General features: G+C 38.0%; 1 protein-coding gene across 10 annotated transcripts in view; it reads right to left on the bottom strand.

Annotated features, from left to right (window-relative positions):
* The window catches only part of LOC114648396 (pumilio homolog 2-like), a 195,043-nt gene that overhangs the window by 88,580 nt on the left and 89,527 nt on the right, over positions 1-16,936 (bottom strand). For 8 of the 10 annotated variants that reach the window (XR_007934481.1, XM_028797401.2, XM_051924972.1 and 5 more), the window contains exon 8: positions 10,812-10,937. Coding sequence is in view for 9 of the 10 variants with exons in the window: in XM_028797401.2 (XP_028653234.2) it covers positions 10,812-10,937 (126 nt within the window). In the remaining variant the exon portion in view is untranslated. The remainder of the gene's footprint in view (positions 1-10,811; positions 10,938-16,936) is intronic. The other 2 variants (XM_051924966.1, XM_051924971.1) reach the window with 1 other exon arrangement.

Here is a 16,936-nt window from a genome sequence, read left to right as displayed (position 1 = left end):
AAATCAGGCACTGACAGATTTGAGGTAGAAGTGCACCCAGTTATACCATCAAGTTTTTTTTATAAAAAAATTAAGAGTTCTGAATGTTAAAAAATTCAGGTTAAAACAAAAAAGGTAAGCTATTAGGAGCAGTAACTGGTTACTTGAGTGAAATCTGCAGCTTTTGTGGCCCCTCAGGATCCAAATTTAACACCACTGGTCTCTATGGCAAACCTGTAAAAAGTTCAGTCTAGAGCAGTGACTTGACCAGTCTTTTGACATCTCCTAGTTAAATATAAATCCCTTGCACCATAAACAGGTTTGTGTTTATGATCACACACCTGTAAATAGATATTAAAAGTTTAAATGTATACAGTGCATCCGGAAAGTATTCACAGCGCATCACTTTTTCCACATTTTGTTATGTTACAGCCTTATTCCACAATGGATTAAATTCATTTTTTTCCTCAGAATTCTACACACAACACCCCATAATGACAACATGAAAAAAGTTTACTTGAGATTTTTGCAAATTTATTAAAAATAAAAAAATTGAGAAAGCACATGTACATAAGTATTCACAGCTTTTGCCATGAAGCTCAAAATTGAGCTCAGGTGCATCCTGTTTCCCCTATTCATCCTTGAGATGTTTCTGCGGCTTAATTGGAGTCCACCTGTGGTAAACTGGACATGATTTGGAAAGGCACACACAATGTCTATATAAGGTCCCACAGTTGACAGTTCATGTCAGAGCACAAACCAAATATGAAATCAAAGGAATTGTCTGTAGACCTCCAAGACAGGATCGTCTCGAGGCACAAATCTGGGGAAGGTTACAGAAAAATTTCTGCTGCTTTGAAGGTCCCAATGAGCACAGTGGCCTCCATCATCCGTAAGTGGAACAAGTTCGAAACCACCAGGACTCTCCCTAGAGTTGGCCGGCCAACTAAACTGAGCGATCGGGGGAGAAGGGCCTTAGTAAGGGAGGTGACCATGAACCCGATGGTCACTCTGTCAGAGCTCCAGAGGTCCTCTGTGGAGAGAGGAGAACCTTCCAGAAGGACAACCATCTCTGCAGCAAACCACCAATCAGGCCTGTATGGTAGAGTGGCCAGATGGAAGCCACTCCTTAGTAAAAGGCACATGGCAGCCCACCTGGAGTTTGCCAAAAGGCACCTGAAGGACTCTCAGACCAAGAGAAAGAAAATTCTCTGGTCTGATGAGACAAAGATTGAACTCTTTGGTGTCAATACCAGGCATCATGTTTGGAGGAAACCAGGCACCGCTCATCACCAGGCCAATACCATCCCTACAGTGAAGCATGGTGGTGGCAGCATTATGCTGTGGGGATGTTTTTCAGCGGCAGGGACTGGGAGACTAGTCAGGATAAAGGGAAAGATGACTGCAGCAATGTACAGAGACATCCTGGATGAAAACCTGCTCCAGAGCAATCTTGACCTCAGAATGGGACGATGGTTCATCTTTCAGCAGGACAACAACCCTAAGCACACAGCCAAGATATCAAAGGAGTGGCTTCAGGAAAACTCTGTGAATGTCCTTGAGTGGCCCAGACAGAGCCCAGACTTGAATCCGATTGAACATCTCTGGAGAGATCTTAAAATGGCTGTGCACCGACGCTTCCCATCCAACCTGATGGAGCTTGAGAGGTGCTGCAAAGAGGAATGGGCGAAACTGGCCAAGGATAGGTGTGCCAAGCTTGTGGCATTGTATTCAAAAAGACTTGAGGCTGTAATTGTTAACCATCTTACTTCTTAAAATAACAATAAAAACTACTTATGACTGAGTTTTGCCTCAGCATCAACATTCTCCTCTAGCTCCTTTGTAGCATTTCCAATTTCACCTCTTTATATCCAGCCATAATTAAGTGATTCTAAAATGATTGACTGATAAATGCTTCAATCTGTTCCAGTGCAGTTTTGGTAAATTTGGTACAAAATGCAAACAGTTAAAACGATGCAGTCTTGAAATGCTGTATAAGGTTATTGTCATATCTGTCATTTTTACTCCAAGAAAGCCTTGTAAATTGAGCCACTGTCTCACATAATCAGTTTTTATATGAAAATTGTATATTTTGGCAACTTACAGCAGGGGCCAGTAGTCACGTTGTGAAATAAATTTGCTGAAATATTTGTGGCAAGAACAAATGAAGTTTCAGTAGGCAAAGAAAAAGAAGCTGCATTTAATCCATCTTTTAGGGTGTCACGAAAGATGGTGAAGGGGGCATTAAGAATGTTTGGTCTCAACAAATCATTAGTGTTTGTTGTGAAGTCAATGTATGATGAACTATGAACGATGGTCTTGTATGCTGATAGCCTCACAGTAATGGCAAAAAGTGAAGCGGACCTGAAGCAAAAGGCCTCAAGGTAAATGTGGAAAAGGGTAAAGTGACAGCTGGAGGCATGGAGGGTTACTGAGTAAACAAACGACATTGTGGTGAGAACAGTAGTCTGCACTCAGCAAATGTGACCTTTGTTGGTCCAATGTGTGTGAAATATGTGCAGAATATTAATGCTGTAACTGTATATTTAGATATCTGCAAGAGGATTTTTTTGGAAAAAAATAGGAAAGTTCTGCTAGGTGACGTCGAGTACATGGATGCAAGCACAGCAATGATAGCAAAGATGACAGAAGTATGAAAGAACTTTCAGCATCTGTCACCCATTCTCACCTCAGAAACAGCCTCTCTGGCACTGAATAGAAAAGTTTATGAAAGCAATGTGAGCAGTAATATACATCTTAGGAGTGATACATGGCCAATGAAATAAAACTGGAAGAACACAGAGGGGAATACTCATTCAAGGAAGGGGGGGCGGGGGTTCGGGGGGTTGAACATGTTGAGCAAATGACAGAGAATATGACTAATGAACAGGTGTTCGGTGCCAAAATTCCAGAGTAAGGTCAAAATAAAAAATTTCCACATTGTTAGAGGAGGTGTTAGGGTTAAGAAAAAAAATGGATCTATAATGGATATTCAGGACTAGGGAGAGTAGAATAATAGAGTAATATTTTGGGGGTATTTGGCTAATCTGGTTAAACCCCAAAAATACCTATTAAAATTAATGATAAAAAACAAAACAGCATGTGTTTTTTAATTGGGAGAATCAGCCATTAACTAAGATTCTGACCACAAGACGCTGCATGTGAAAATTAATGAATAGATGGAATGGTCAGTTAAAAAAAAATAATTCAGCCTTTGTACAAAACTATTCTTGCAAACAAATTATAATCAAATTTGTTATACACAGTGTTAGTTAATTCAGCAGAACAGTAAGCTCTATATTAGTGCTGGATGGTATGAACAAAATTCTATATCACGGTATTTTTCAAAATTATACCGGTTTAACGGTATTGGACGATATTTTTTTCCCCGTGCATGTGTGGATGTTAACCACATTTTCCACTGCAATTACTGGCTAAGAATAACCTATTCTACTGTCATGAGAATAGAAAATTGTACAAAAAAACATCTTAATGTGCACACAAGTATTAATACAGGTTTTGCATGGCCCCATAAAGTGATAGTTTTCAAGGGAGTGGCACTAATGAAGAGAAGGAATCACATTGCATGACAGATGCAGTCAAAATATAGAACCTTTTTATTGAACAAATTTTGCAAACAACTTAAACTAAAATTTTGACAACATATGTTCAACCATCCAAAGAGGCATTTAGACTTAGTAATATATCCAGAGGTGCTTGTCAAAAGTTGTATTGCACTGAACATGTTTTAGAAAAGGAATATTTTTTGTAAACCAACTACACTTTGTTAATGATAACAATCTCTGTCCACTGACATGTTAAAGTGACCTTTTAAACAACTTTACCATCATTAAACTGCATAATATTTAAACTAATAAATAATAATAAAATAAATAATAGTGCAACTTCCAGTAATAATACTATTACTTCCAAGACTTCAAGCCCAGGTGCATTATTATACAGTATTCACCAAATAAAAATAAAATACAACAAGTGCAACTTGGTGATGACATCTTTACCAACTGAATCATCATTAAGGCAAATTGCATTAATATGGACCTTACTTCAAGCTAAGCTATTTACATAAATAATAAAACTGCAACTTGCATTTATAATGCTATTTGTGGTATAGCCCTACGGAATTGTATTAGGGCCACGGTGAAGAAAAAAAAAAAAAACTATATGTCGAGATTAAAATCGACATTTCCACTTCATTCTCGTAGTTTATTTTGTCACTAGAAAAATACCCGCACTTCGCAGCGGAGAAGTAGTGTGTTAAAGAGGTTATGTAAACATATATATACATAAACATATATACTTATATATACATATCTACATATACACATATCTACATATATACATACATATACACATCCACATATATATACACATACATATACACACATACACACACACACACACACACACACACATATATATCTATACTAATAAAAGGCAAAGCCCTCACTGACGCACTGACTGACTGACTCATCACTAATTCTCCAACTTCCCGTGTAGGTAGAAGGCTAAAATTTGGCAGGCTCATTCCTTACAGCTTACTTACAAAAGTTAGGCAGGTTTCATTTCGAAATTCTACGCGTAATGGTCATAACTGGAACCTGTTTTTTGTCCATATACTCTAATGGAGGAGGCGGAGTCACGTATCGCGTCATCACGTATTACGCCTCCTACGTAATCACGTGAAGTGAAAACAAGGAAGAGATTTACAGCACGAGTCAAACGCGGGAACGAAGGTAAATGACATTAATTGTTGAGTGTCTTTTAATACTGTGTAATTGTTGAGTGTCTTTTAATACTTTGTAAGCATACATATTAACAGATGTGTAATTAAACGTGTGCATTTACGGGGTGATTTCTCAGGCTTAAAGCTCGAAGTGATCACTCGAGTGAAGGCAGCTTCACAAAAAAAACAGATCCTTAACAAACTGTTATTGGTATATTTTCCCTCAATTTTAAAAGGTTTTGTTTTCTTCTTAATAAAAATTTAAAAGCAGAACTTCGCCGGTGCGAACCGCGGGGATTTGAGTGACTGACGCATACAGACATATTCATGAGTGCAGGTACTTCGGAAAGAAAGCGCCGTGTAAACCTAAAGTTTAAATTAAGTTCATAGACCTACAAAAGGTTGCCATTGATTTGAGGCAAGATTGCTTTTCTCCTGTACAACTATACGTTGCATTCTCAAGAGTGTGCTTGCACAGCTTGGTCATATTACAACCGGAGTGCTGAACTGACGTGATATACAAACAGAACAATCGTAAAAACAGGATTAAATAAAAAGGCTGGTACCTTTGACAAAGCAACGAAAAAGGAAGACCTTATATGACGTTTGTTTATAAAAACAGCGGAGAGGCTGTGTGAAGTCAGTTTCATAAAAAAACAGATCTTTAACAAATTGTTATTAGTATATTTTCACTCAATTTAAAAAGGTTTTCTTCTTAATAAAAATTTAAAAGCAGTACTTCGCCGCTGCAAAGAAGAAAACCTTTTTAAATTGAGTGAAAATCTACCAATAACAATTTGTTAAGGATCTGTTTTTTTGTGAAGCTGACTTCACACAGCCTCTCCGCTGTTTTATAAACGAACGTCATATAAGGTCTTCCTTTTTCGTTGCTTTGCCAACGGAAGCAGCCTTTTTATTTAATCTTGTTTTTACGATTGTTCTGTTTGTATATCACGTTGTCAGTTCAGCACTCCGGTTGTAATATGACCAAGCTGTGCAAGCACACTCTTGAGAATGCAACGTATACTTGTACAGGAGAAAAGCAATCTTGCCTGAAATCAATGGCAACCTTTTGTAGGTCTATGAACTTAATTTAAACTTTAGGTTTACACGGTGCTTTTTTTCCCCGAAGTACCTGCACTCATGAATATGTCTGTATGCATCAGTCGCTCAAATCCCCGCGGTTCGCACCGGCGAAGTTATGCTTTTAAATTTTTATTAAGAAGAAAAGAAAACCTTTTAAAATTGAGGTAAAATATACCAATAACAGTTTGTTAAGGATCTGTTTTTTTTGTGAAGCTGCCTTCACTCGAGTGATCACTTCGAGCTTTAAGCCTGAGAAATCACCCCGTAAATGCACACGTTTAATTGCACATCTATCTATCTATCTATCTATCTATATATAAATCTCTATCTATCTAACTATATATATATATATATATATATATATATATATATAAAATCTCTATCTAACTATCTATCTATCTATCTATCTATATATATATACATCCCCGTGCTTTGCAGCGGCGAAGTACTGCTTTTAAATTTTTATTAAGAAGAAAACCTTTTTAAATTGAGTGAAAATATACTAATAACAATTTGTTAAGGATCTGTTTTTTTGTGAAACTGACTTCACACAGCCTCTCCGCTGTTTTATAAACGAACGTCATATAAGGTCTTCCTTTTTCGTTGCTTTGCCAACGGTACCAGCCTTTTTATTTAATCCTGTTTTTACGATTGTTCTGTTTGTATATCACGTTGTCAGTTCAGCACTCCGGTTGTAATATGACCAAGCTGTGCAAGCACACTCTTGAGAATGCAACGTATAGTTGTACAGGAGAAAAGTAATCTTGCCTCAAATCAATGGCAACCTTTTGTAGGTCTATGAACTTAATTTAAACTTTAGGTTTACATGGTGCTTTCTTTCCGAAGTACCTGCACTCATGAATATGTCTGTATGCGTCAGTCGCTCAAATCCCCGCGGTTCGCACCGGCGAAGTTCTGCTTTTAAATTTTTATTAAGAAGAAAACCTTTTAAAATTGAGGGAAAATATACCAATAACAGTTTGTTAAGGATCTGTTTTTTTTGTGAAGCTGCCTTCACTCGAGTGATCACTTCGAGCTTTAAGCCTGAGAAATCACCCCGTAAATGCACACGTTTAATTGCACATCTGTTAATATGTATGCTTACAAAGTATTAAAAGACACTCAACAATTACACAGTATTAAAAGACACTCAACAATTAATGTCATTTACCTTCGTTCCCGCGTTTGACTCGTGCTGTAAATCTCTTCCTTGTTTTCACTTCATGTGATTACGTAGGAGGCGTAATACGTGATGACGCGATACGTGACTCCGCCTCCTCCATTAGAGTATATGGACAAAAAACAGGTTCCAGTTATGACCATTACACGTAGAATTTCGAAATGAAACCTGCCTAACTTTTGTAAGTAAGCTATAAGGAATGAGCCTGCCAAATTTCAGCCTTCTACCTACACGGGAAGTTGGAGAATTAGTGATGAGTGAATGAGTGAGTCAGTGAGTCAGTCAGTCAGTGAGGGCTTTGCCTTTTATTAGTATAGATTAAAGTAGAATGTCGTAAACTAAACTTCATCCTAGAATCAATGTTTAATTCACTAGATTTTCTCAAACCCTGTCATAAGTTATGTAGCACATTAAAAGCTTTGTGTTAAGTGTTCCCCAACCCAGTTGTTAATCACTACACGCTTCTTAACTCTTTTAGGGCAAATTTTTTTTTTGTTTCTTTTCTCCCAGGGCTGAATATTTTTCCAAAAACTAACATTTTTTAAAAAAGAACACAAAGCAATTGTTTAACATATCAAATCAACAAAAAATATTTACTTTTGACAAATGTTACTGTCTTGCATGTTGTATGAGCCTGAATTCTCTATGTGTTGTTTTGATGCCTATTTTTCAATTGTCTGTTGCTGCATTTTCTAACATATATTGTTAGTGTGTACTGTAGAGAGAAAAGTCACCCATTTGCCATCGTGCCATGCCACTGCCATCAAGTTTTCTGCCTGCATGAAAACCGTATTGTCAACTCTTTTCATCTTCTGAAACTTTATGAACTTTATGTATGGCATTATAGCCTGGCTCACCCCATGGGATTTGCTTCTGTTTATTACAGAAGTGAATAAAACTTTGCAGCAGCACATACCTAAGCCACCAGGGGACAAAACACGTTTGGACCAATGCTCCCTGAAGTTATATCACCAGTTCTGTCCCATCTCTATTTGTAATGCCACAGCGCGCTTCATCTCGTCTTTCGTTGTGGGTTTCCACTTTGAATAACGAGAATGCGATGCAAACGCAGCCCGCGATTCAAAAAAAATCTCTGCCTACCTGTTTGTCTCGTCTGACAGTAGCTGAAAAGCAGCATCAGGAGAGAGCAGCCTGAAGTACAGCAGCTGGTGATCTGTCGTGTCCAAAAGCAAGCCATGCCGTCTTGTAAACTCCGGTAGCCATATCGGCTCTCAACGGATCAATGTATGTGTATTTATCCCATGCGAACCTTGCCGTAGATGCATCGGCTGCGCGAAGGCACTCAACTGGCAGCAGATCCGCTCGCGCGGCATCGGCTGGTGTCTGATCAGCTGATGCCTGCTTCTAACTCTCTTGCTCGATCTCCTGATCACTGCCAATAAAGTCCGATTCTGAAAAATCAAGAGTCCGACTCCGCGGTAATGCGCAAAACAACGTCTGCCAAGTGTTTTCTTTTCTGCACTTGCTTTGCTGCCTTTTCACATGTCGGTGCCATCTTGCCTTTGTTTACATTTCGCAACTCACGCACACGCAATGTTTATTTGCCGAGTCAACGAGTCTAGCATTCCTCCAAGCACAGAGGGAATGCCTGTGACGTGACAGTGAGATTTGTCGCCATTAACAGCTGATTGTCGCCCTTTATCCCTGGATGTCGACTTTTGTCAACATTCGCCTTCAACCCCTCCTGTCGACAAAAGTCGACATCCGCCCTAAAAGAGTTAAACTGACTTCCTCCATACTAAGAGGCAGCGATCGCCGCGCAGAATACATTCACTTTATGATATTCCTGCTCTCTGAAAATGTAGAATGCTAAGATAATTTTTCATGATGAAATGCATTAAAGCAGGTATTAAACATGCATGGTGGTGTGGCGGTGGTGCTGCTCCCTCGCAGTAAGAGGTCCCCTGGTGTACATTCAGTGTAGAGAACTTTATGGCAGGTGTGACGAGGCTCCAAAAAACTGGATGTATGAATGGGTATCGCACAGGTTTAACTTAAATATTGTGCAAATGTTCGGTTTGTGATCTGGTGGTCGAAGACACAAACACAGAATTCAATGGATGTTCTTCTGAGTGGGCTTCCTTTATTGCCTGCGTGCTGTCTCTTTCTGATGTACCAAACCCCCAGTTTCTATCCTTCCTTTTTCTTTCTCCACATAACCAATCGCCACACGATAAACGTCTTTGTGAAATTAAAACTAGTTATAAACTTAGACCACAGAGTGTTCAGAACTTTTAAAAAAAAAATCTTCGTTATACATGTTTAATTATGCCATCCATTCAGGGTTGCGCCCATCCCAGCAAGCACTGTGTGCAAGGCAGGAGGAAATCCTGAACGTGGCGCCAGCACATCTCAGGGTGGATATGAGCAATACATACACTAGCAGGGTCAATATAGCATAACAAAACCTGTCATCCTACATGACTTTGAAAGGAAACTGAAGCACGCAGAGTAAACCCACCAGAAAAACATGCAAATTCAAAGCAGGGAACACCCAAGACCCCATTGCTGCGAGGCAGCAGTGTAACCTCCACGCCACCATGCCCCCACATGATTAATACATGAAAATCTAGTAAATTAAATACTCATTTTAAGATGAAGTTTAGTTTACGATGTTCTACTTTAATAACAAATTACGAGAAGAAAGTCAACATGTCAACTTTAATCTCGACAAACGGAGAGAAAAAAGTAGAAATGTCGACTTTATTCTCGTCATAAGCGTCGAGATTAAAGTGGAAATGTCAAGAATAAAGTCAACATGTCGTCACACTATTACACAGTACCCAGGTACATTACACAGTATTGAAAAAAACAAAACAAGTACAACTTGGCTTGCAGTATTATCCAGTAGTATAGAAACAGTATTCTCACATTTGAACATAATGGTCCACATCCGACCTTTTAAATCCAAAGTATCTCCAAACAACAGATGTGACTCCTTTTTCCAGCAAAAGTTCCTCTGTGTCATCATGTTCAACTTTATCATCTCCTACAGCTTCAGTTTCGGAATGTTCTCCGTCCATTTTCACATCGCAATACCTCGACTAATGCATGTACTCCGTTGTGTGCTTGTTTAGCGGTGTAGCAGTGAAAAAGAGCCCCTGCACAACACCTCCTCTAATGCAGTACTCCATTGCATGTGTTTAGCAGTGTAGCAGTGAAAAAGGTACCCCTTAAACAGTTTCCTGCTGCGCCACGTTCCAAAAGTTGTTTAGGCAATTTAAACCGGTGTTGCAGTATAAGAAAAAATCCATATCATAACAAAAATAAAAAACGGTTTTTGGTATGAACCGGTATACTGCTCAGCACTACTCTATATGTGTCTCATATGATCTTGATGATAAAACAAACAAAATCATACCTTATAAAATGTAAAAATAGTTTGTTGTAGCACAGGAGAGTGCTAATGTGTTTCATGTTGGTTAGACATGTAAGTAAGAATTTCACCATACTCCTCCTACTGCTAGTACTACTTGCATATTCCGTTATGAAATTTATATGTGCTGGAACAAGGATTATATACAGTATGTGTTTAAATAAAAGATAAATAATCAGCCTTTCAAATTTTTTGAAAATAATGCGGGGGTTTGTTCTCTTATAAGAACAGGTTTCGTTTTTTTTTTTTTCTTTTAAGAATTACTCAAGTTGGTTATTTGAATTTAAAAAATGGAATACAGGTAGAGGACTGTCTGCCAAAATAAGTGACAAGTGGAATATATTTTGAAATAGAACAAGCTTACAGTATCCCTACAGAATTGGTCTACATGTATACAATTACCAAAAACAAGAAAATCCACATACCTGCTAAAGTAGCTGCTGCTGCAATCCCAGCTGCAGTATAAGGGTCAGTTCCAGGTGGGGCTGCACCAATTATGTATGGATTTGGCACAAAAGCAGCTGGAGCAAGGCCTGCTGAAAATACACCTGCTATTAACAAAAAGGAAATATTTAAGCACCAATTGTAGATACAACATAATTATAATTAATTTGTATCATTGGTTATCAAACCTTGGTGTTTAATAGCAAAGACAAATAAAAGAAACTTGATTCACATCAGTATATTTTTAGAAATATAACTACCTTCCTGGCATGAGGTTTAAGTGTGCAACCTACACAGTTAGCTAGGTAACAAGGATGATCTGGTCTTATTAAAGGATCAAATGAGTGAAAAATGGAGAACTTTACAACCATTTTACAAAACAACTAGAATAAATAAATGACTGTAAACTCTTCATAATAAAGCCAGTGGTAAATCAGCAAAACATTTACAATAGAGGGAATACAACTGATATCTTAAACTTGCAAAGGCAAAACAAATCATAAAAAACACTAGTCTCTGAAAGGTATAATTAAACACAGCACAAAGAAAAATGTCAAAACAAACAGCTTGATTGTCATTATCTGAATCTAACAAGGTTGAACGACTTTTACAACTCTTCATCCAGTAATTATCTCCATATAACTAAGCTACCTCAACCGGTTTCTATGTAACTGTCAGTTTCCCAACAGCCCTTTCTCTCTTCTCTTCTCTTTCCATCTCTCAAAGAATCTTTGCTCTTGTCTGATCATTCTCATTCCCATTCTTTCCAGCCATTGAACATTCAAGTAACTGATTTTGATCTGCTTTGCCTGTTTTTTCTTTTTTTTTTATACTAGTGTATTTAGGCTATTATGAAAAACAGCTCTTAGACATTCTTTCTTGCTCATTTTACCTTTGCTGCAAAATTCACACATAACTATCCCAAAGTATTAAAATTTTTAAATTAAGAATTGGGGAGGCAAGCCTTTATTTCAAATATAACAAAAACACATTACAGAACTGTATGAAAGGGTGAATCTTGTACTTTAGAAGGTTGGGTAAACTTTGGGTTATACTTGTATAAGTCAATTTCTCTCAGGTAAAAACTGGACTTTTTAAAATTTGCATAATACCATCACCACCTTAGTTTTACTATACTGTAACAATAGGGAACTAAAACACCACTATACACTGTAAAAGTACAGTATTTACTAGCTTTTGCATGTTTAATACTGTGATTCACTTTAATTTGATATGTTCCTTTCACTAACTCATAAAATAAGAGTACTCTGTAAAATGAATACTGTACATAACTACAATTTCATTCATCTAAGTTAATGAAAGACTAAATCACAAAGCTTCTGCAAAAGGGAAAAAAGAGTTATTTCCATTTTGGAAATATAAAAAGGTATGAGGCACCATACTCTGACTTGTTTATTCTGGCAATAAAGTAGTAAACTGCAGTAAGATTCAAGGTTGTAAAGGATTTCTGCCCCACTTCTAAGGATTAAAACTCCTAAAAGCACTGCTGAGAGAGCTGGAGAATTATATATCCTACTAACAAAATACCCGTGCTTCGCAGCGGCGAAGTACTGCTTTAAAATTTTAAATAATAAACTGAGGGAAAATGTACCAATAATTATTTGTTAAGGATCTCTTTGTATACCATGTTGTCAGTTCGCCCCTCCGGTTGTAATATGACCAAGCTGTGCGCTGAGCTTACTCTTGAGCATGCAACGTATAGTTGGCCATGTGAAAAACAATCTTGCCTCAAATCAATGGCAACCTTGTGTAGGGTCTGTCCCTGAGACTTATTGTCATTGTGAAGCAGAGCCTTACTGGAAATTGGAGGTGTCTGAATTGAAATGGGAGATCAGAGGGTATAACGAGGATGTGAGGAATAAAAACTCTCCCCCCTGAGCCACCACCAGTAAAAATAGTTGCCTCAATTAGGTTCTTTTGCAAGCATGTGACCTGAAGTCTCGTGCCATTACAAAGTTTCAGTGGCTGTAAGTTTCTCAGTAACATTATTGGTGCCCCAACCTTCAAAATTAGATTATGCTCAGGAGTGCCTGGAGGATTCAGAGTGTGGACCGAGCTGCAGGCTATGGACGTATACATGTACGTAAGTAGGATACAGTTAGCGTTGGGAACCCGCGTACCAAATTTCTTGAAGATGGGCCCATTAAGTAACAAAGACCATTGGAAAGTTCAATATGGCGGCCGACAGTGGTGTCATACCACCGAAATAAGTACGTACATCGGTTTCGGTTAGCGCAGGGAAGCCGCCTACCAAATTTTGTGAAGATGGGGCCATAAATAAGAAAGTTTAACATGGCGGACGTTGTCAACCGGTACGTGTAGAATTTCGAAATGAAACCTGCTTAACTTTTGTAAGTAAGCTGTAAGGAATGAGCCTGACAAATTTCAGCCTTCTACCTACACGGGAAGTTGGAGAGTTAGTGATGAGTGAGTCAGTGAGGGTTTTGCCTTTTATTAGTATAGATGTATATGTGTATGTGTGTGTGTGTGTGTGTGTATGTGTATTAGGGGTGGGCGGTATGACCAAAATTCTATATCACAGTATTTTTCTAAATTATCCCGGTTTCACGGTATTCAACGGTATTTTTTTCCCCATGCATGAGTGGATGTTAACCACATTTTCCACTGCAATTACTGGCTAAGAATAACCTATTCCACTGTCAAGAGTATTGTACATTGTACAAAAAAAAAAAAAACATTTTAATGTGCACACAAGTATTAATACAGTTTTGCATTGCCCCATAAAGTGATAGTTTTCAAGGGGGTGGCACTAATGGAGAAGGTATCACATTGCATGACAGATGCAGTCAAAATATAGAACCTTTTTATTGAACAAATTTTGCAAAAACAAACTATAATTTTGACAACATATTTTCAACCATACAAAGAGGCATTTAGACTTAGTAAAATATCCAGAAGTGCTTGTCAAAAATTGTATTGCACCGAATATCTCTTAGAAAAGGAATAAATAGTAAATATTTTTTGTAAACCAACTACACTTTCTGTTAATGTTAACAATCTCTGTCCACTGACACATTAAAGTGACTTTTTAAACAACTTTATCATCATTAAACTGCATAATATTTAAACTAATAAATAACAACAATAAAATAAATAATAGTATTACTGATAGTTGCACTATTACTTCAAGACTTCAAGCCCAGGTGCATTACACAGTAGTCACCAAATTAAAATAAAATAAAACAAGTGCAACTTGGTGATGACATCTTTACCAACTGAACCATTATTTAGGCAAACTGCAATAATATGGACCTTGCTTCAAGCTAAGCTATACTGGGAAGAAAAAAACAAACTATATGTCAAGAACAAAGTCAACATTTCCACTTTATTCTCGCCGTTTATGTTGAGATTAAAGTCGACATTTCCACTTTATTCTCATAGTTTACTTCATAATTAAAGTAGAATGTCGTAAACTAAACTTCTTCCTAAAATCAATGTTTAATCAATTACTTAATTTACCCCGTCACAAATTAATGCAGCACATTAAATGCTTTGTGTTCCCCGACCCAGTGGTTAATCACTACGCTTCTTAAACTGACTTCCTCTGCACTAAGAGAAGACAGCGATCACCATATAGAATCCATTCACTTCATGATATTCCTGCTTTCTGAAAATTTAGAATGCTAAGATAAATACTTGATATCATTTTCATGATGAAATGCATTAAAGCAGGTATTACACATGCACGGTAGTGAGGCGGTAGTGCTGCTCCCTCGCAGTAAGGGGTCCCCAGGTGTATGTTCAGTGTAGAGAACTCTATGGCAGGTGTGACGAGGCTCCAAAAAACGTCTTTGTGAAATTAAAACTAGTTATAAACTTAGCCCACGGAGTGTTCAGAACTTTAAAAATATCTTCGTTATACATGTTTAATTATGCCATCCATTCAGAGTTGCACCCATCTCTGAACGAGTCGCCAGCACATCGCAGGTTGAATACAAGCAAAACATACACTAGCAGGTTCAATATAGCACAACAAAACCCCACATCCTACATGGCTTTGAAAGGAAACTGAAGCACGACAAGTAAACCCACCAGAAAAACATGCAAATGCAAGGCAGGCACGCCGCCGTGCCCCCATATGATTAATGCATGCTTTAATGCATTTCACCATGAAAATTATATTAAGTATTTATCTTAGCATTCTAAATGTTCAGAGAGCAGGAAGATCATGAAGTGAATGTATTCTGTGTGGCGATCGCTGCCGGCGCCTCCTCTTAGTGCAAGAAGAAGTCAGTTTAAGAATCACTTAACACAAAGCATTTAATGTGCTATATAACTTATGACGGGGTTTGAGAAAATCTAGTAAATTAAATATTCATTTTACGATGAAGTTTAGTTTACGATGTTCTACTTTAATGACAAATTACGAGAATAAAGTCAACATGTCAACTTTAATCTTGACATAAACGGCGAGAATAAAGTCAACATGTCATCACACTATTACACAGTACCAAGGTACATTACACTGTATTGAAAACAAATAAAACAAGTACAACTTGGCTTGCAGTATTATCCAGTAGTATAGAAACAGTATTTACACATCTGACCTTTTAAAACTAAAGTATCTCCAGGCGACGGACGTGACTCCTTTTTTTCGGCAAAAGTTCTTCTGTTCATCATGTTCAACTTTACTTTTAGTTCAGTTTCGGAATGCTCTCTGTCCATTTTCACCGTGCGGCGTACCTATGCTACCGCCCACTATTTGGTGGTGTAGCAGTGAAAAAGAGCCCTAGTGCAACAAATCTGTGTTTAGCGGTGTAGCAGTGAAAAAGGTCCCCACTTGAACAGTTTCCCGCTGCGCCACGTTCCGAACGTCGTTTAGGCAATTTAAACCGGTGTTGCGGTATAAGAAAAATCCATATCATAAAAAAAATAAAAAACGGTTTTCGGTATGAACCGGTATACCGCCCGGCACTAGTGTGTGTGTGTATATATATATATATATATATATATATATATATATATATTTCACAAACTGAGGGCACCGTGGCGGATGTTAGCAGATTGCTGGCCAACCACAAAGCGTTACCTGGTAGGTAACCACCCACACTATCAGATTGTGACACAGACTTCGAATGCCGTGAATATAATTACCCCGAGCTACATGCTGTCAAATAAACGAACCACACGCCGTGGCGCAACGTTAGGGGCATCGCCTCTGACGCTGACGTCCGAGGTTCGATTCCCGAGAGGGAGTGCAGTGGAGTGTGTACACCTGATGAGCCCAGAATGAGGGCGAAACATGTGTCGTGTACTCTTTGCATTTATTTGACAGTAAACTATTTTCAAACCATTCTATGATCTGCTCTTCACAAACTGAGGGCACCGTGGCGGATGTTAGCAGATTGCTGGCCAACCACAAAGCGTTACCTGGTAGGTAACCACCCACACTATCAGATTGTGACACAGACTTCGAATGCCGTGAATATATATATATATATATATATATATATATATATATATATATATATATATATATATATATATATGGTTTTGTCAGCCAAGCGCTTTTTTTCCAACCTAGAAGACCTCTCTTGAGATCCATTTAATCGCCTCGTCGATTGCATGTCTTCCAAGGTACTTTCAATACCCATTTCCTGCACCGAGTCATCTCCCCTTTTATGAGTGACTGTGTTAGTGGCCGTGCTTCGTACAGGTCTTTGAACGCACTGAATACTTGTAACTGGTGTCGTCCGTCGGCTACTTTCGACAGGGAATGGAAGCAATTGTCGAGTAACAAAAATTATTTGTAAGTGATTTCGCATTGAAGAAATGGTTAAAACTTGATCACTTGGGTCAATACCTAAAGAAATACACACAGCAAATGCAATTGAGAAAACACCAGAATGTGTATGATTTAATTGTTGCTGTGCGTCTTCATAAACTATGGGAGGTTTGTAAGGAAACAAAGCATGAAGGAAAAGAAGCTGCTCTTCGGAGAGATTGAATTTTTTATCAGCGTTTAAACTGTCATAGACATGAATTACATCATAATAGGTACACACCCAGTGAGTCACTCGTTCAGTAGCTGCAGAAGGTAATATATGAATATGTTTTGCATTTT

Source organism: Erpetoichthys calabaricus, chromosome 3 (assembly GCF_900747795.2).
Source record: "Erpetoichthys calabaricus chromosome 3, fErpCal1.3, whole genome shotgun sequence".
In the NCBI taxonomy this organism is placed as follows: Eukaryota; Metazoa; Chordata; class Cladistia; order Polypteriformes; family Polypteridae; genus Erpetoichthys; species Erpetoichthys calabaricus.
Note: the sequence above shows the minus strand (reverse complement) of the source record. Positions and strands in the feature narration are given on the sequence as shown.